This window comes from Mesitornis unicolor, unplaced genomic scaffold, assembly GCF_000695765.1.
Source record: "Mesitornis unicolor isolate BGI_N332 unplaced genomic scaffold, ASM69576v1 scaffold1840, whole genome shotgun sequence".
NCBI lineage: Eukaryota > Metazoa > Chordata > Aves > Mesitornithiformes > Mesitornithidae > Mesitornis > Mesitornis unicolor.
In genome coordinates this window covers 1,968-21,372 of record NW_010160060.1, presented here as the reverse complement: position 1 = coordinate 21,372, position 19,405 = coordinate 1,968, and the positions used below count along the sequence as shown (strand labels likewise).

Genomic DNA, 19,405 nt, shown 5'->3' with positions numbered 1-19,405 from the left:
AAGCAAAACGACCTTTTGTTGTCTTTTGCATTTATATTAGCTAGATTTTCTTTTTCCTTAAACATCTAGGCAAATGTGTCTTTATAATGGGGATTGGAAGGATGGCAATAACACTTTCAAGATACTAAGATAATTTAAAAATAATGATACTCCAAACAATTTGTTTTATTCTTAATTCAGGAAAACATCACAATAGCTTTAAGTGGTCAAAACCTTAGGACAGCATATATCATTGCAAATTGGAAAGTAATGGAGGTATTTATATGTTAAATTTCCTCCCACTTAGTTCAGGGTTATAATTTGAATTTTTAAATGTTAACCAGACTTTCAGTAGACATAGTTCCTTTATATTCTATTCATAACATATCAGTTTCAATTATATTCTTACTCCAAGCTTTATTGTAGGCTCATCAAACCCACTGATGTTAAAGTTGTAGACGTCATCCCTGTCAAACAGACACAGATGAATTTTGTGACTGAATTAATGAACCTTTCACAAAGTTAGGTATTAGGGAATTAGAAATTTTGTCTGAAAGTGTTTTAACTACTTACAGTATATGATCAGCAGTTACATTAAGAAAAGTAGTGGCTTTCAGGTTTCTATGCTGAACTGCTTCCTATAGATAAATAAAAAGTTAACTCATATGTCAAATTTGGACTAAACATTCATACACACTGTCACCTCAAAAAGCAAGTTCTTCACCATGAACATATGACAAAGCTGAGCAGCTGCTCAGACTTCCACTTGATTAGCAACAGCACAATAAGGCAAAACGGGATGAGAGCCAGTAGAAACTAAATCTTTTAGAATTTATCCTTTAAGGATATCAACAAGACATCTGAATTTATTTTTTTCTCAGCCCAAGCATTAAGACTGATTTCTGTGAGCTGGCTATATCCCGTTTAAGGATTCTGTAATCTCATTTACTGTAATATTTTTATTCTAAATATTTAGCATTGCCATGTTCAAAAGGAATAGATTCTATTATAAAATATGTAATTTGGGTTTCACTGATAGTTACCTATAGAAATATTATTCCACATAAGTAAATACATAAAACGTATTTTACGTGTATACAGTCAATGCATAATTAACATTAACATCTACAGATGTTTAACATTCAGAGATATTTGGGAACTTCCACTTTACATCTACTAGCTACCACCATATATGTACATATATCTGATATGAAAAAAGTTTCCAACAAAAGCAATAATATGTTACCTTAAAGACACAGGATTTGTTAAAATGTGTCCTAAAACAAAATAAGGATACATTTTGTTAAATGCTAATTAGAATATATGTATTAGAATATTGCTTATCTAAATAAAAGCCTTATGAAAAAAAATATTCAAGCATTCAACTACAAAAACAAGTGGATTAAAAAAAAAAAAAAAGAGATCAGGCCCTTTCATTTCTGTGCTCTAGAAATGTCACTCCAGATCACACATCTATACTTCAGGTTCTGCATGTCTTCAAATTCCCTACCGAAAAGGTTTAAAGGTGATGTAGCCCAATTATTCCAGTCCTTTATCATCCAGTCACAACCGAACACGGAGAGCATGTAGAGTAATATGTAAAGCATATGTAAAGTATCACCTTCAAGCATCAGTACCAGCAAGGTAAGACTAATTTTCTTTTTTAATAATTTCTTAATTTAAGAATTTAAACTCTCTAACAGCCACCTCTTTCAGGAAGAAAGGATGAGGAACTTTAGATAATCAGAAAATTGGTGACTGAATCCAAGTTTGACCTCCAAACTATGAGGACAGGATGGAGACATCCAATAGGTGCAGTGCCCATGAACTATCCCTTTCAGTTTCTCTCCATGAAACGTGTTGTTAGTGAGTGAATGAATGAAAGACTGAATAGAGATTCAGTGCACAAAAAGAATAAGCACAGTAGTAAATAGTGCACATCATACCTGTTAAGGCCCAAGGAGTCTCTTGCTTTACTTTTCTCATCAGTCTTAACTTGGTATCTGTCACTGATTTTATTAATTAGTGATTTTGTTGCATCTGCCATTTCTTCAGACTTTGTTTTCTATAAAACAGAGTTTGAGATTCAACTTTGAACCTATTCAACAGAAGGGTAAAGCTGCAAACAGAACTACAGGTTCCCAACAATCACCGAAACTTCATTAAAAGTCTTCTAGATGTACTAAATTACATTCCTAGGAAAACTGTTTTCCTTTGTATTGTTTAAACAGTGAGCAATAAAACATCAAATAAGCAAGTATTTTCTTCTAAATGTTGTGGGTTTGTGTACTGTAACAATCAGAAGTGAATGAAGAAGTGCATGAGAAGCACAAGTAAAAAAAGAAGATTTTTAAAAGACATGATTTTTAAAAAGTTCAGAGTAAACTAATCATCAACAGGTCACACTGAAAAAGTAAACAGTGAAACTGACATTATTTAATTCACTCAGTGTTAATGGAAAACAAGTTTGTGACTTGTTGGAAAGTAAAACACATTCTGAAACACTGAAGATCTGACAATTCTCTTAATTGCAAGTCAAAGAAACAGAGGTAAGAAACTCTCACCGTCTTTGATTGTTTTGGATTTGCAGCCTCTTTTCTAAAGAGAACATCAGGTTCCCCTTTTCTAAACTCAGAATGCAAAGATGTTTCGGACACTCTAACTGAAAGAAATGTTTTAAATTATGTTTCAGTAGTAGTTAAAATATTTTTCCCCTCTATACTCAACAGTTCCTGTTCCAAATGATTAACACACTGACTGTCCACTAAGTGTTTTGCAGTTTTCTTCCCTCATGGTATCAATTTAATTTTCTTGGTTTTATTCTCTTTTTAATTTCTTTGTTTACCTGAAGACATACTTCAAAAAATTAAATAAAAAACTTTTTGTTTGACAGTTCTTTCACTAACAATACAAACTAATACAGAAGGAAAAAGAAGCACAGCTGCAGGTTAAAAATTGATCTGAAACATAAGTTTAACATTAACAGTTGAAGTGTGAACATAACCTGGATGGGACGTATGTGTCAATGATGGATTTAGCTGTTGCTTGTCACCAGTTGTTATATTCTTCTCAGGAACAGAGCATGCTCTTTTTTTCCATGTTCTGGTTTTATCAAAAGAACTGTCTAAAAGACTAGGCAGCCTAACGAAGATAACAACATCTTATTATCAGTGAATTTCAGAAAGTGAGTCTTAAGTATAATAAATGTGCATCACAAAATAGGAAAATAGTGATAATTGGCATCAATGCATTGGTACCTGAGCCTGCTACTGTTGTTCAATTAAAATAGCAAACCTTCAGAAACAAGATATGTTTAAGTCAGCTTCAAAAAGGCAATGCTATCCTATGGCCATAATTAAACCTTGAACCTAGGATAACTCTGTGGTGTGCCAAATCTACTTTTTATGGCACAGCTCACTTACGTAAACCTATGTGTCATTTGTATTTTACCTTCTGTTGTCATCTGATATAATTATTCTCCTTGTTACTACTAAAGCTTACCTAAACTCCTACTCTGATCTTGTTAATGAGTGCTATTTTCATAAGCAGATTCACCAATTTAAAGTCTTTGACCGGGACAACAGAACAGTATTTTTCATGAAGTAGTCTTAGCAATCATATCTGAGTGCTGGCTTGGTGTCATGAATTTCACAGTAAGAACATTAAAACAACGTAATGAAAGTGACCTGACTTACATAGGCAACACTTATTAATACAACTCTCAGGGAATACAAGACAATCAAATTCTGGCATTTTCTGAAACTATGCAACAAAATTTCAAATCTGGCAATACTTGAAAATACTCCCTTTGAAGTGAGTGACAATAACAGTGACTTGGTTTTTTTCCCCACTACTTACACAGGTTTGTTGCTTCTCCATCCTGCCTGAGAGTCAGGAACAATATCTAACGCTTCATCTAAATGAGACATTAATTTAGTATAAATTATTATTACAAAAGAAATGGGCAAAATTAAAATAATTGTAAAAGTGAGGACTATCGACACTTGTAAAATTACTTGCCTAAAGTTTGCTTTTGTGCGGCCTCAATTTCTGCCTCTTGTATAATTTCTGAAACTTCTTCAGCACAAATTTGCTACAGTGGGATAACACCCAGAAGAAAATATAAAATATATACTATAAACAGTATAACCTCATAAACATATATTTTCCTTAATAAAACATGGAATTGTTCTTCCAGTTCATAGAAGTGCTGATTCCAGTACCTTTTCAGGTAGTTTTGCCTCCTTTCTAATATTTGACTTCCTGATCTTCTGTTCTGTTTCAGAAAATTCATTGTCTCGTATACGTCTTTGCCCAGTCTAAAAAGCACAATAAGAAACCTGACAATTACAGCCCATAAAAACAAAAGAAGTAAAATCCTCCTAGGAAGTAACACTTGAAAGATTCTAAACCACACATTCTAGATGTTAAAGCCTTTTTCTAAACCATGCCTATACCAAAAAAATGCTTCAGAATCCCATAGCCTGGGATTTGACCAAACTCTGACCTAGAAAGGCTTTTAGAACCAGAAATAAAATAAAAATGTTACTTTAAAGTCTTTTTCAACTGGAACAGAAGCAACTCAAACTGCAGTTCAGTGACAACCATGTATTTTGTTTGATTTTAGTGAATGCCTAATAAAAATGCACAAAAACCAGTGCTATAAACACTATAACCTGAAGACATTAACATTTCACAACTAGAGTGGAATGTACTGTATGTTTTTAAGAGTACTTCAATGCTGCATAATTTGAGATTCTGTGCATACACTGTTCTCACACACAAATGAAGAACTGTGGTTCTAGTAAAAGCATGTTAACTGTGGGGTCAGAACTGATGAGTGACTGCAAATTTTGGCTAATTTTGTCTGACTTTTCATATTAAACCTGAAATCCAAAGAAAACATTATGCAATAAAGTAAAATGCACCATTTTCTGAAAGTGTGTTGCTGACTGCAAGACTCTAGCTCTTTAAAATATGAATTGCGAACAAATCAGAATAGAAATTAATGTTATTCTAAGTAAAAGACTTAGCTACAGATAACATCCATACTCCTGTTGGTTCTTCATAGAAATTCTTTGTTCTGGTCTCATTTACTGCACTGTTGTTAGACTTTTCAGCAGAGCTCATCATTTCCAAAGGCAGCTTAAAACGTCCTTTACCAGGAGTGGCTGAAAACAGAGACATGTTAGAATTCTACCACCTGTTCTGTTATGATTACTGTGCTGTCTGTGACATTGATATGAAGAGTTTTGCCCATGATCACTTCTATTCCATAAATTTTAAAAAAATTTGGGCAGCATTATACCAACTCATTATGTACCTTTTATAATTCCATTGATTTCAATTAAGTTACATGGAGGTTAATGAGCCCATAGACTGTGGATGTCTGGAGGCAAGCAATGCTTTTTACAGTCTGGCTCTGGAAGAAAATAGTTGGTCACCTATTTCAAGATTTTACTGTAATATATTCTTGCTGAAATAGACTGCATGGTTAAGTTCCAAATAAAAAAGTTACAGAAATTCTCTGTCTTGTTCCATCCTAATCTGCAAATTATTTTTTTTCTAGCCTCTGTTACTCTTAATTTGTATGTGGATGTGATACGTGGCTATACATAATTAAGGACACTGATGCACTTGAGACAGTTAAAGTAGAAACACATGCAGTTTCTAGATAAGAATAAAATGCAAGTGACAGATATACACGTTGGATAAAACTGATTTTCCACTGCAACTGCTATAAAAGCACTGACTGCTGAGAATTCTTTCAACCAAGAGCACAAGCGGAGCGAGATGGAAACAAAACCCAACCACCTCTATTTTAGGTCTTCTAATCGATCGCTGACTTCTCAGTCTGCTTCAGCACAAATAGCTGACTGACAGCAGCAGTAAAAACGATAGGTGCCTTTCAGCTGTTTGGAATTCATGTGCAGCTACTGTCCTGCATCATGTCTATGGACCAGTAGCAAGGGGCCTAGCTTAAAAATTTCAATTTTAAAGCACCTGTTGGAGAGATATTATAAGATCCACTTTTCATTTCCAGCTCAGCAAAGCATCACAGTTCATGCTTGTATTTCAAAGATGATTTATACTATATTTTAACCCTGAAAGTACCTGTAGACTTACGTGCACTAGCAAAAACCAGTGGACTCCTTGTGGAAAATCTTGTAGTTCCAGGAATGAGCACGGATGCTTCAGACACTTTTCTTTTACCAGATTTACTTATCTTGAGGAACATAGAAAACTTGACCATAATACACAGATTTAAGGATGACAACACAAGATTTCAGAAAATCTGCTTCCAAGTCTTGTGACAATTTCTGTTACTGAAAGGTCAATTGCTGTTGCCACACACAACAATGTAATGCGATTTTTCATGCAGTTCCTTTTTTAGAGAAAGTTCACAATATCACACAAATTAATTATATAATATGTAAAACTAATGTTTTAAACCTGAGATCAGTGACTGCTCTTCTCTAAATTAATTCAAAAAAGCATGGACAAATCCCGTCCCTTGTTAACAATCAAAATAACCAAGATGATTCCCAGGAGTTTCTGCGAAGCTGTCACAAGCTATAGACCAGCAGAACCTCAGGAACAGGTTTACTAGACTACTGCCAGCGAGACATGCACTGTGTGTCTGTTGCACGATGAAGACATGGTGACACTGCTTCAGCTTTTCCCCCATCCCTACCATATCTGTAGTTAGTCCTAGTATAACCATAATATGTTAATCAATTTAGAGTGATTGTGAGCCAAAAGAAACACCAGCCTTAATGAATTTGGCTCCTTGCAGTTTAAAACAGAGAAGCAGCTCTTCATGGGAGCAGATCTATGAAATTGTGATTTGAATAACCAGGATATAGAATTCATCTTGATAATCACATGCTTTTTTATAATCATTGGACTTTGTGAATGACAAGCCTATAGGACTTGCCTATAATTACAGCTATTACTATTACTGATCACTACTAAGTCTCCAGAGGCTATATTAGTTTCACATATTGTAAGAGATTTAAGCATATCTTGAAAAGATTTCTCCTTAAAAAGAATTCTTAAAGCGTAATGGTCTAAAGAACATTAACAATTGCTTCTTATCTTTGTCACATTGTTATAGTTTCAATATACATAATAATGAGAATTTTTTTAAAGTGGAATTTATACAGCTTAGTACCGTCATAAGAGAAACAATCAAACTCTGTATGAATTGTATTCCAACTGTAAAATAACAGGGTTTTTATATTACAATACAATCAATATCTAAATTGACTTGTAGGTTTTATGTACTCTTTTTTGAGTTTTGATAATCCTACTTACCTGGGAGGAAGCATCTCTGCATTTTTCTTGACTGTTGTTTTTATTCAGGGTCCTCAGTGTTCCAGGAAGTTGCTGGATTTTGTACTTACTGAGTTCTTCAGATTTTTCTTTTAAACATGGTGACAACTGACTTTCTGGTACCTGTACCTACATAATATTTTTGATTTTTTAAATTTTTATACAGTATTTGGATTTTATTATGTTTTATATTTATACAAAAACACAGAGAGCAAATTCTTTACCCTAAGTAGCACATTCTTCACTGTAGATTTTTACGAACTTCAGAGCTTATATACTTTTAGTTTGAAAAGCATTCAACCTAACATATTTTTGCTAACAACAATGGCTTACCAAATCACAATTCACAAAAAAGAATTTCCCCATGTGTATTTGTCTGAAGTATTCTATGATTTCCATATTAATATTATCTCCCCAAATATACAATACTTGCTTATCAGAAATCACTTAACTGGTTTTAGAGTTATCTTTACTTACTGGCATTTGAAAAGTCCTTGTTTTTATGCTGAATGATCATAAATTAGCTAATAAGAAGACTAAATATAAAAAAACCAAGAAAACAACCATCTCAGCGAAGTAAAATACCTGTGATCCGCTTTCATCAAAGATGATATGTACAGTTGTTTTGGCAATTGATGCAGACTGCTTCTTACTAAAGCCCTACAAAGTGAGTAAGCATCTATGTAAAACACACACTTCACTCACTTTAAAATAAGAAACAAAGAAAATATTTAACTCAGAGATCATAGGTGTCTAAAATCAGGTTTTTGGGGGAAACAGATTCTACAAGCTCATAGCAGTTCCATTTTCATGAGTTTCTTGGTTAGTCAGATTTCAGGGGACAGTAGTTTGTTACAAGCAGTATCAGTAAGGTATGGCTTGCTAAAAATGTTTGACTAAATCAGTAAGTTCATAAGAGTGGTAAGCATACTGCAAAATGGGATAGCTAATGAATCATTTCTGAAATACTTCCATATTTGTATGCATCCAGTTCTTGCGTTTCTGGAAAATTATATGCGCAGAACTTGACATTAAGCCATGGTGATCTCTAGCCAATTAATATTTCTTTCAATTAATTTTAAATCTTAGAATCATAGAATCATTTTTAGGTTGGAAAAGACTTTTAGGATGATCGAGTCCAACCATAAATCTAACACTGCCAAGACCATCACTAAATCATGTTCATAAGTGCCACATTTACTCGTCTTTTAAATACTTTCAGGGATGGTGACTCCACCACTTCCCTGGGCAGCCCGTTCCAAAGCTTGACAACCCTTTTAGTTAAAAAAAAAAATAAAATTCCTAAAAATCCAGTTCAAACCTTCCCTGGCACAATTTGAAGCCATTTCCTCTCATCCATATTAGGCATCTTTACAAAAGCTTAACATATGGGAGAAAGGCTGTTCTGTAGTGGCAATGTTAATCAGAAACACTAAGTAACTAAACAGATACCAATAATCACAGCTATTACAACATTTATATGGCAATGAGACATTTCTTTTTAATCAGTTCAAAACTATTCAAAGAGGTGTTTAAATCTTACCTTACATTTACTAAATCCATAAATCTTTCCAGTTACATCTTTGATATCCAAGAGAGAATCAAAATATAAAAAAAATTTCTCTCCTTCTTGATTACCAACATTCATTGGGCTTTTTAGTTCTATTGTTAATAATTTCTTTGAATCTTTTTCTGGACAAAAACAAAATTTGAAAAGTAGTTTCATTGCAATTTAGCAACATCTCATATAAAGGTTTTAAATACATGAAACTTACATGTATTCTTCAGTTCAGCTATTAAGATGTATATTTTACTTAATTCACTCTAACTTACAAGAAATTTTATTAGTTAAACAATTCAAGATTCATTCTTTTAGAAATACTTATTCTGTATATTATATATACAGATATTCTTATCTCTTATATCTTATCCTGTAGAATTTTATTTGAAAATTAGTTACTATAGCTGCAGACAAATTGGTTATATACAAAATTATTCTAACTAGCTTAAAAGGAACATTATTAGATGCCATTCTTATGCCTTATTTTGCACTGAAATAACTATAAAACATTATTTTTAAATTATTTTCATAAAAATCACACCTGCATGCCTAAAACGCAAACATGACCGCAGTGCGATTTTATCCTCAATAAAAACAGTACGTATAATATTTCAGGTGGGAATTTTGCTTTACTGAGAATTCGGTCAGTACTTTAGGATTACTCAGTTTCAAAATCCAAGTTAGTCTGTAACATAAGGTCACATTTTAGAGTGCCAATACCTTCAAGGCTGTAAAGGTCTACCTCTTCTTCTGGTATAATAACTGTTTCCCACTGATGATCCTTACATGAAAAATACATACTTTTAAAGCTAGAAAAGCATTGCAATGTAATTAAATGAAGAGCAGTGCTCAGAAAGTTGTTAAGTAAGGACAAATATTCAACTTTTCAAATCCTCTGTTAGAAGGCGTAATAATGAACATATGCTTGATTTATAACAGTGAACATTGTTTCAAAAGAGCTTTGGTAGAGACATTAGTCCAAACAGTGTCTCATCTACAAAAAATGATAACTGCAGTTTTGGAAATGGCTTCTTGTTCAGGTGTGTGTATGTTAAACTGTTCATGAGCAGTACTAGAAATCCATTACTTTGAAACCGATGTAAATACGTACACCACTTCTAGACTATTTGTTCCCCCTCAACACTACAAGTGCACACAAATTCCACATGTTGATGTGGGGAAACAGATTTGATACACTTGAAAGTATGTCCATCTACTGCCTCAGAACAATCTAGTATGACAGACAAAAATTAGCTTACTGCATCATCTGCTGCCACATAGAAAGATATGCTTCTGCTACCAACATTGAAATCAATCCAAAATTCTTCAAGATTTTCATCCAATGGTATCTGTAGCTAAAACAAACAAACAAAAAAGATAAGAGTAAGAGCTGCAAACAATGACTTATACCAGAAAACAGGCTTTGTTTGAGAAAGTCTGAGAAACTTTAAATCCATGCACATCCGAATACTCCTGAAAAAGAAAAAACACAAACCAAAAACCAAAACATTCTTACTTGATCCTTATTTTTTCTTAACTAGAAGGAAAATAAATTCTTCTGCTGCACAAATGAAAATCTGTGTACATATGATTGAGCCAGTAACTTACCTCATTTTTATCAAGAGCTGCTGATAAACATGGATATGTAAAAACCCTGTAAGAAAAGGAAATTTTGTCAAGTAGCCTAAAATGCTGTAAATAAATTTTACATATCTGAACACAGCAACTAGATTGTGTTTTCAGCACAAGAATTGTGAGCTTTAGAGACTAAGAGATCACAGCAATCAAAAGAACAGTCACTTGTCTGCACTTCTTCCCTAATGGAGAGAACATGAAATTTTATATATCCTCACAATTAAAGCAGTGGTCTCAGACGTCGTCACTACGTTCATACCTTCTAGCTTGTCTGCTGATATTTTAAGAATGGTATTTAATCTGAATACACACCTGATATAAAGACATACCAGGCTTTCATATGTCATGACAGCAAAGAGATTGTAACATGCACAGCATGTGATCATACAGATAAGAAAAAAGCTCATATATTCTCTTTCTTTTCATGTCATATTTCTTTAGCAGATACTCTCATTGATACTACCTCAGTATAAATATCCTAAATAAATTAAGGAATACATACCCACAGATTACTAGCTATTGTTACACGATATGTTTATTGAACTAACAAGCATCTCAGGATCTTGCAACAGAACTAAATAGAATACAAAAACAAGCTCCTTGTAAACATTTATTAAAGGAAATGTAGCATACACTTCATATTGTTTAAGAATCTTTACAAATGAATGTACTTTATTTAGTGAACAGTTCCTTCAAGCTGTTGTCTAATCTCAAACATACATTATGTTTGTCTTTTTTACAGATGTGGGAATTACATAATAATAACATCTTGATAAGAGAATGTGTCAGTGACAATGTGCCAAAAGACAGTTATTACTCAATTTCTTTACTATTTAATATTTTCAAAGTATCTTAACTCTGTGTGGTTCTTTGACTTAATACCACAGCAATATCAGGTTTATTTGCTTGTATTATTTTAATTCAGAGTTTCTCCAAATGAGGTTTTGTGATACAATGGTTACTCCTGATGAATGGCCATAAAATCAAAAAAAAGAAAACATCTTAGCTTTAAAAACATCAGTTTTACCTTCTTTTGTCTCCAAGCATGCCATTCACCTGGTTAAGAAATTTTCTGCAATCCTGTTAAAATACATTAATTTTTTTAAAGGGTTGTAAAACAGAAGCTTACCTTCATGGAAACACTTTTCATATGACTTACTGTTTCAAACTCAGAATCTTTAATTCCTTTAAATGCATTGGACACAAACTCCATGGAAAACCACTGGCGTGCCAGTTCTCCTCTTTGTTTCTCTGATATCATTCTGCATAAAGCTTCTGTAATGGCTACTTGCAGGTCATAGTCTACAGCACAATACATTTTACAAGAACAACAGTTTTAAAGGCAATGCTCATGTGAAAAAAAATATTATGTAAGAAGCCGATATAAGCAGTGCTGAACATTTCGTATTACATATCATATTATATACAAATACATAAACGATATATAGATAAAGAACTAAGGGAATGAGGATGACTAAACAACACATTTTTCAAAATGAAATTTCTACCAAACTTTCAAGGAACATCAGAGCAATGCTAGGCTTCTAAGCAGGAAAGAGGAAGTTTTCACCTTTCACCTGTCTGAACTGGGAAATTGTTGGATAGCAAAGCGAACCCCGAGAGAAGTTATAGTACTACTAAACATGGCTAGCAGTTCACTGTCCTCAGAGACTGACTTCCTTATGAGCTTCCGCTATTTTAAAACTCATATTCTAGAGAAGGACTGAAAACATCAGAGTTAGCCATATGCGGCATACACCTGAAACATTCCAGTTTGCAGATTGTTTTCATGCAGTATTTGTATTTTTCAGAGGACTGTAATTGCAACACTCTGCAGTTTCTAAATATCTTCTCTAGATTTTTAATGGGTCTGCATGTAATTTTAAAGAAGCTCAATACTAAATCGTTTATTAAGGCCCCATGCTTACCTCCAGCATCCAAAATTCTCCTCCCCATATCACTCCTGCCAAAGAAAGTAGCATTTCATCAAAATACAACACCAACACAAAGCACAAAAAAAGGTTTATTTAATTACAAGCCTTCAATATATGAGACAAAACTCTGGTTCCACTAAACTATTAGACTTCAAAGGGGTAAGTCCGTTCTGCTGAGGATATACATCTGAAAGTACTACTGAGGAAGTGAATCACCTGACATAGATAATTTTTAATCTACTTATTTTTTGAGGGGCTGTAAAAACATCCCAACATGAATTGCTTGTCCTTCCAGTGACTAATTCACTGTGCTTTACACACATGCTTATAAATAGAGTTTAATTATTTTAAGATAACTGGGATAAGAAGAAGCCTAACACAGACAGGAAAGAGGTAAATTCAGGCCTGTAATGGTGACTAACTCATGAGAGGACCTGCCCACAGCCACTACTACTGGCAACAAAATAGCAAATGCAAAAGTGACTTAAACAGGGACCAGTGGGTGTGCATTATAAACAGCATTAGTAAAAACTATCTTCCCAGCTATGCAAATAATGTAATAATACAAACATTATACTGAAGATTATTTACATGACAAGCAACATCTCCTTTGTAGAAAATATTGTTTTCCTGGCATCTCGAGGCATGTTGTCAAGCATTAAATTAAGTTTTCTTACTACCTAAGAAGAGTGGAACAAAAGGAAGTAAGATTAAATAGAAAATAAGTTTATTCTTATTTTGTGCCTTGTAATGAATTTCATACCACTGAAGAAAAGAACATGCTTAAATAATTGCAAAACAAAAAAAAGACAGTAAGTTCTATCTGACTTTAAATAGTATTTACGTTATTATAACTACCTCAATTTCAATAAGTTATATTAGCTTTAATGTGAACATCAGTTCCCAAAGGGTTATGTCTCTTACCTGCAAGGTTAAATATGAGGAAAAACCCCAACTTTCAAAACTAGAGCTCTGTCTGCAGTTGATTGCTGAGCTAAAGTGTACCTTAAATTTGCATTCAAAAGCCTTTCCTTTGGGGATGTAGTCTTTACAGAAGACTCTTTTCTAACTTCCCCTTTCTTTAAAGAAGAAAGAGTACCTGACAGCCTGAGGTTACTAAAATAAATAGAAGAAATCTGCAGTAAACTAGAAGGTATAAGAACTTACTGCAAGTAAAGAATTTCCAATCAACAATCTTACTCCTATTAATAGCAGTTGTAACAGAGCATATTATTTCCTATGCTTTTATACAGCTTTCTCAACCAGAAACTTAGTACCACTGTTTTGTAATTTACTGTCCAAAACAAAAACTATAGGTCAGTAGTCTTAAAAAAAACAAACCAAACCAAACCTCCAACATATAAATGACAACAAACATTCCCAGAGAAACATTAAATTATCCTTCTGATACTAGAGCACTACAATAATCTCCTTTTTTTGTAGCATCTGTACAGTTAAATTACTATCTTCACAAAGTCTGTTAAAACACTAGCCAGAAAACTGTTGCTTAGAAAGAAGAGAGTGTTTACCTCCTGCTGCACATAAATACTAATTCTTACATCAGTGATGAGGGTACACGTTCTCAGAACAAAATTTTCTAGTATTTGCATTTTACCTAATGAATAGAAAAAATTAAAGTGTTATCAAGAGTGTATTAGCGTGCCCCCTCATCAGCCTTTGGAAAAAGGTTACTTGTCATTTAGAAATAACATATAGTATGCCTTCCTTTCCACATAGGATTACTGCTATTTAAAAATACACATTTTAAGCTTCATGGCTATATGCAAGATAGAATAGTTACTTCAATTTACAGTAAATATGGCTCTTCGTGATGTTACTATTCCTGTGCATCACTGCGAAAGTCCCCTGGGCATGAGATCATTCTTTTAAAAATATAATCGTATTAATTCTATAACTTAGCTCTCTGAGATATAATTCAGAGTCTGGAATTCATCTTCTCAGGGACAAGGAAAGGCATCTTTCATTTTGATCATGACAGCATAATGGTCTGTAGCGACTTTCTACCTAGTAGTGTACTGAAAGGTAAGAGCTGCAAGATATTAATTATAACAGAGTCAATAATGGAGGACTACTGCGCTATGCTGAGCTATGACAGTAGCTTAGAAACAATGTTCTTTTTAGAAAAAGCTCAGTTCAGTTGCCATCTCTGAGGAGACCAGGCTGTCCTGCTCTTGTATTACTGGCATCAGCAATTTACAAGGAAATCTGTCAGTAGAGAAACCTCAAAGTAAACAATCAAAGTTACAGTTGATATTCAAGCTTTTTTTATATGAATGAGAGATGTAGTTCTTTGTGCACAGAACAGTGCTCTTGAGGATTGTTACAGTTTATTAGTTAAAACATAGATTTGGTGGTATCTTTACATCAGATGAAGAAACTTTGTACCACCCTCATTATATGTGTCCTTCTCTACCTTGCCTCGACATGGCTCCACAAGTAGTAAGAGTTATTTTAACACCAATAATGACTTTGAAAAGTCTCCTTCAGAACACTTCAATATCATATCTAGTATACACTTTTTTTAAGCTCACCTTCAGGTCTGCTATCACATATAGCCTACAATAAAACAAAACATAAATTTGATACTGTAAATATTACAGCATGAAAATCAGGTAACATGTACCTAAAGCAAGTAATCAAAAAGCATTTTAAATTTTAAAATCTTTCCACCCTTAATGAAGAACGTAAGAGACTTCTAATTTCAAGTGTGGTTTCCCAAAATTATATTTCAGTTAAATTTATGGGAATTATTTCCCCAGTGACAAAATTTTTTATGAACAGAAGAAAACTCACAGAACTTATAAACTTGGGGTCCTGGGATTAGGATACCAATAATTTATGTAATCAAAGTTAGACCAAGATGAAATTTTTTTGTTCATCGAACACTTACATTTTTTGTTGGTTTTTTATTGAGGGTTTTGGGCTGGTTTTTTGATTTGTTTGGTTGGGTTTTTCAAAAATTTTATTTTATTATGCTAATCATGAACAGAAAAAGAGTATGAATATAAGCAAACTATCAAAAGAAGAATTACAATAATTTCTGAAATAGATTGTAACATTAACTTCAGAATGGTATCATACAGAAACACATTTGAAAGTCTTTTGTTGCTAAAGTAGTAATAATTATTTTGCCAAATACAAACAATGTATTTTATTATCAATATCACAGAATCACAGAACATTAGGGATTGGAAGGGACCTCAAAAGCTCATCCAGTCCAATCCCCCTGCCAGAGCAGGAACACCCAGATGAGGTTGCACAGGAAGGCGTCCAGGTGGGTTCTGAATGTCTCCAGAGAAGGAGACTCCACAACCTCTCTGGGCAGCCTGTTCCAGTGCTCTGTCACCCTCATAAAAAAAATATCCTTTTACCAGTAATATGTTGAAGAAAACTTCAGCCAGACTTGCAAGCATTTCATTCTTTTCATTTCCTCTAAGGATCAAAATTCCTTTTACCTTTTCAAACCAGTTAACCATGTAAAGGGAAAATAAAAGTAAAGCTACTTTAATAGCATGAAAAAGTACAATAGTTTATGTTATACTTAAGTAAAATGATACAAACTATACAAAAATTAACACAGCAGCAACATTACCAGGCTGCTGAGTATACTTTAAAAAACTGAATTTTCTCACTCATGATAAACAAATGTAGGTGATTTCAAATTAATGTAAGTAATTGCTGTAGCTGACTTTCTGACACAAAAGCGAGAGCTACTTTTAAAGGTGCCATCACAGAAAAAGAGCTGAAAATGGATGACAGCTGAATGAAAGTGTTTGTAGGTGTGAATGTAAGCATGAAGTTGTCAACACACTTTTTTATTATTATTAAAGCAGTTGACAAGGCAATTGAGTAACACTCATCTGATGCTGCCATTAGTTTTTCTTCAGTAAAATCTCTAGTGAAAGCAATAAGGAAGTGGTGTCTATTTTTCCGTATATTTGTTATTGTTGAGTTACAAATGATTAACACATTTAACACGCTGGTTGAAATAACACAAAATAATCAGAATAGTACTATAATCTGCTGAAAGAACAGGTAAAATATTGCTGTTGTGACTATTACAATTATTAAGTTACACCAGGGAATTCCAACTTCTGACTCAAAAGCAGTATAGCAAGCTCATATAAAAATATATGATATTGTAATTGTTGTGAGTATATCGAAATTAATTATACAATTTGAAAAATCCTCACTGTGGTAGAGCACTATCACTTTATAAGAAGCCACTCGTCAAATAACATTTAAATTTGAATAACGTTTGTTGCAAAGTTATGGGAAAGTCTTAATTCAGAAACAATTAAGGACCAAATTTAACATTAAGCTGTTCAGCACTGAAGTATTACTTATGCATGCTTTATTAATTTATATATTTTTAGCAGTTCACATTTGCTTTATGGTTTTACTTATCTTTCCAACAAGACCGTATTTTATCATTGCTGGGAGCCCATCTTCTCCTGCTATGCTGATTTTTTCCCCACATTTCTGAATAGAGTTTAGTAAAGTAGAAATGCTTTTGACTTCTTGTTTGTCAAGTTCCTGAAATTGAAATTATAACATAAGCTTTAGTGTACAGTTCTAAACCAAGCCAAATGAAAAAAATCTTTTTCAGACTATTCCAATGACAGTATAGATGATTCTGATGCAATGATTACATTACCCGACACAGAAGCTTGTCCAATTTGTTAACAAACTGTTTGCTGCATTTGTGAGAAACCTTTTCACAGCCTTCTGTTGCCAGAAATCGTTCTAATAACAGGAAATCTTTTTTTCTTGTAGCTTCATCAATTAGCTTTTCAATCTGTCCACAATAAAAGAAAGCAGAGCAACTGTATTACTATATGCTTAACATTAATACTGATTTAACAAGATCTCACATAAGTTTTACACAATGTTTCATTCTAATAAAATATTCTGAATCGTAAAACCTGAAATACAGAACACCATATCTAATACATTAATCATGCAAATACTTATACACTGAGTTTTTAATTATTTGCCAGTTTTCCTTAAGCATCATATTACAAAGAAGTGCTTGTATAAGAGCTCATTGTGTTAATATCCATTCCGTAGAACATTTAATATTTTGCATTTCTAAGTTATCTATTAGTGACTTTAAAAGATTGTTAATGTACTTGAGGACTACTGCCTTCCCTCAACTATTTTGCCACTCTGTTCTTTCTAAATCAATTATAAACAGATTTCAACATTTTGATCTTAAGTATCATCCCAGCTGATTCATATGTCAAATGCATATGATTTATTTTCATCCATTACAATTTTCAGTACCTCTGGCTTTCTACCCTACTACCCCTAGCTACTTAGCACTAACCTATGTCAAAGGAAAATTTCCTCCTATCACATTCTTTGCTACACTGCAAATTTTACTTGTAATTAAATACCAGGAGGAGTGCTTAAAACTAATAACTGAAACAATCAATACTCATATTCTGGTCCATAAGCACATACCTGCATTGAATTCCTGGCTGCCATTTTTGCAATTCATCTACTCAGCTGCATAAGAAGGGATCAATCATCACTTGACCAAAACTCAATTCACTGACACAGACAACAGATTTTGCAAACATGTCAGTAATCAGTCAAAATATATTCCAAATTCCGAAATTCATTACTAGTATAAATACTGTTTAAGAAATTAAACTGGGGATGTATGGAAAATCCTTATGCAGATAAACAACTGCTTAAAATAAAAGAGTAACAGGAATGATCAGCTTTGGCAACAGAGGAACAGAGGATCCTTGCAGCAGACTCAATATTTCTTACCAAGAAAAGAGCACGAGTATAGCCAACTATACTTCAACACTGGGTTATTCAGAACAGGTCAACAGCAGAACTCCAAAAGGGATTCACTATAAAATGGCAGATTAAATAATTTAAGAAAAACGTTATAAATGCATGAAGGGGAAAAGCCTTCTTAATTGTACTTACAGTGATGGGCTCTGACATGACTATTACCACGAAAAAGCAGCATCTCAAAAGTACAGTTTTCTGAAAACATTGTCTTAATACTCAAGAGCAAAGTATTTTCTTTGTTTTGAGCATTAATATGTAAAAAACCCTAAACTTTTAAATGCTTTGTATAAATTAAACTACATCAACCAATCTATCCTGCACAGTTTGGGTCTCCTCATCCCAGAAATTACACAGAATTAGGCAAAGCAAAGGTAAATAAGGATAAAAACAGGGAATTATTTCTCTAGAACAAGCAACAAGGAACACATACTAGTAATTTCTTTACCTCAAAGTAATACGGCAATAACAAATGCTGGGTGTTTCTTAGATTATTTTTTCTAATACAAGAATGCAACAGCCTCCGTTGAAGCCCTTGCTATCACCTCACAGGTCTCCCACCTAGTCAGGCAAGCAAGAGAGACTTCGAAACACACATTACCGCTAGCGTGTCCCCCAGGAGCTTTATGAGAGAAAAACGCCCCGCAGTCCCCCCTCCCTCCTCAATAGCGGGGCGCGTCTCGCCAGGAAAGCAGCAAACTACGGGGCGGCAGAGAAACCCCTCACAGCACGGCTGCCCTCACCTCACCGCCGCGGCAGAAAAAGGCGCCATTTTCTCCTGGCCAATCACTCCCAGCGCCGGTCGTCCCCAGCCAATCACTACCCGCGTGCGCAGCACGCGGACCAATCGCCGTCGGAGGTGCGGGGTGGGAGGTGGGCTTTTCCTTCAGCCTCGCGCAAGGGTTTCTGCTCTCTCCAAACCTGTCTCCGTCCCGCCGAGCCGGGGAGGACGCGGTACTGTGCGAGGGCGGGGAAGAGGTGGTGCCTCTGCGCACCTCAAGCGGCCGAGCGGGATCTGCCTCAGGCCGCACCGGCCCGCGGTGCCCCCGGTTTCGTTGCCGCCTCTCGCACGTGATTTCTGACGCCGTTCGCGAGTGGGACTGTGGATGGAGCCGCAGCCACCGCAACCACC

General features: G+C 34.3%; 1 protein-coding gene across 1 annotated transcript in view; it reads right to left on the bottom strand.

Moving 5' to 3' along the window:
* The window catches only part of LOC104543871 (synaptonemal complex protein 2-like), a 28,329-nt gene extending 10,374 nt beyond the window's left edge, over nucleotides 1–17,955 (bottom strand). The window contains 28 exon segments of the mRNA XM_010188585.1: nucleotides 389–446; nucleotides 553–617; nucleotides 1,226–1,256; nucleotides 1,926–2,044; nucleotides 2,544–2,733; nucleotides 2,735–2,808; nucleotides 2,811–2,886; nucleotides 2,983–3,120; nucleotides 3,838–3,895; nucleotides 4,000–4,072; nucleotides 4,203–4,298; nucleotides 5,032–5,150; nucleotides 6,106–6,205; nucleotides 7,297–7,443; nucleotides 8,858–9,006; nucleotides 9,596–9,656; nucleotides 10,135–10,230; nucleotides 10,484–10,529; nucleotides 11,538–11,590; nucleotides 11,670–11,812; nucleotides 12,439–12,473; nucleotides 13,036–13,124; nucleotides 13,974–14,059; nucleotides 14,997–15,021; nucleotides 15,837–15,941; nucleotides 16,873–17,001; nucleotides 17,123–17,263; nucleotides 17,932–17,955. Coding sequence (XP_010186887.1) covers nucleotides 389–446; nucleotides 553–617; nucleotides 1,226–1,256; nucleotides 1,926–2,044; nucleotides 2,544–2,733; nucleotides 2,735–2,808; nucleotides 2,811–2,886; nucleotides 2,983–3,120; nucleotides 3,838–3,895; nucleotides 4,000–4,072; nucleotides 4,203–4,298; nucleotides 5,032–5,150; nucleotides 6,106–6,205; nucleotides 7,297–7,443; nucleotides 8,858–9,006; nucleotides 9,596–9,656; nucleotides 10,135–10,230; nucleotides 10,484–10,529; nucleotides 11,538–11,590; nucleotides 11,670–11,812; nucleotides 12,439–12,473; nucleotides 13,036–13,124; nucleotides 13,974–14,059; nucleotides 14,997–15,021; nucleotides 15,837–15,941; nucleotides 16,873–17,001; nucleotides 17,123–17,263; nucleotides 17,932–17,955 — 2,526 coding nt within the window.
* Between the last annotated feature and the right edge of the window lie 1,450 nt (nucleotides 17,956–19,405).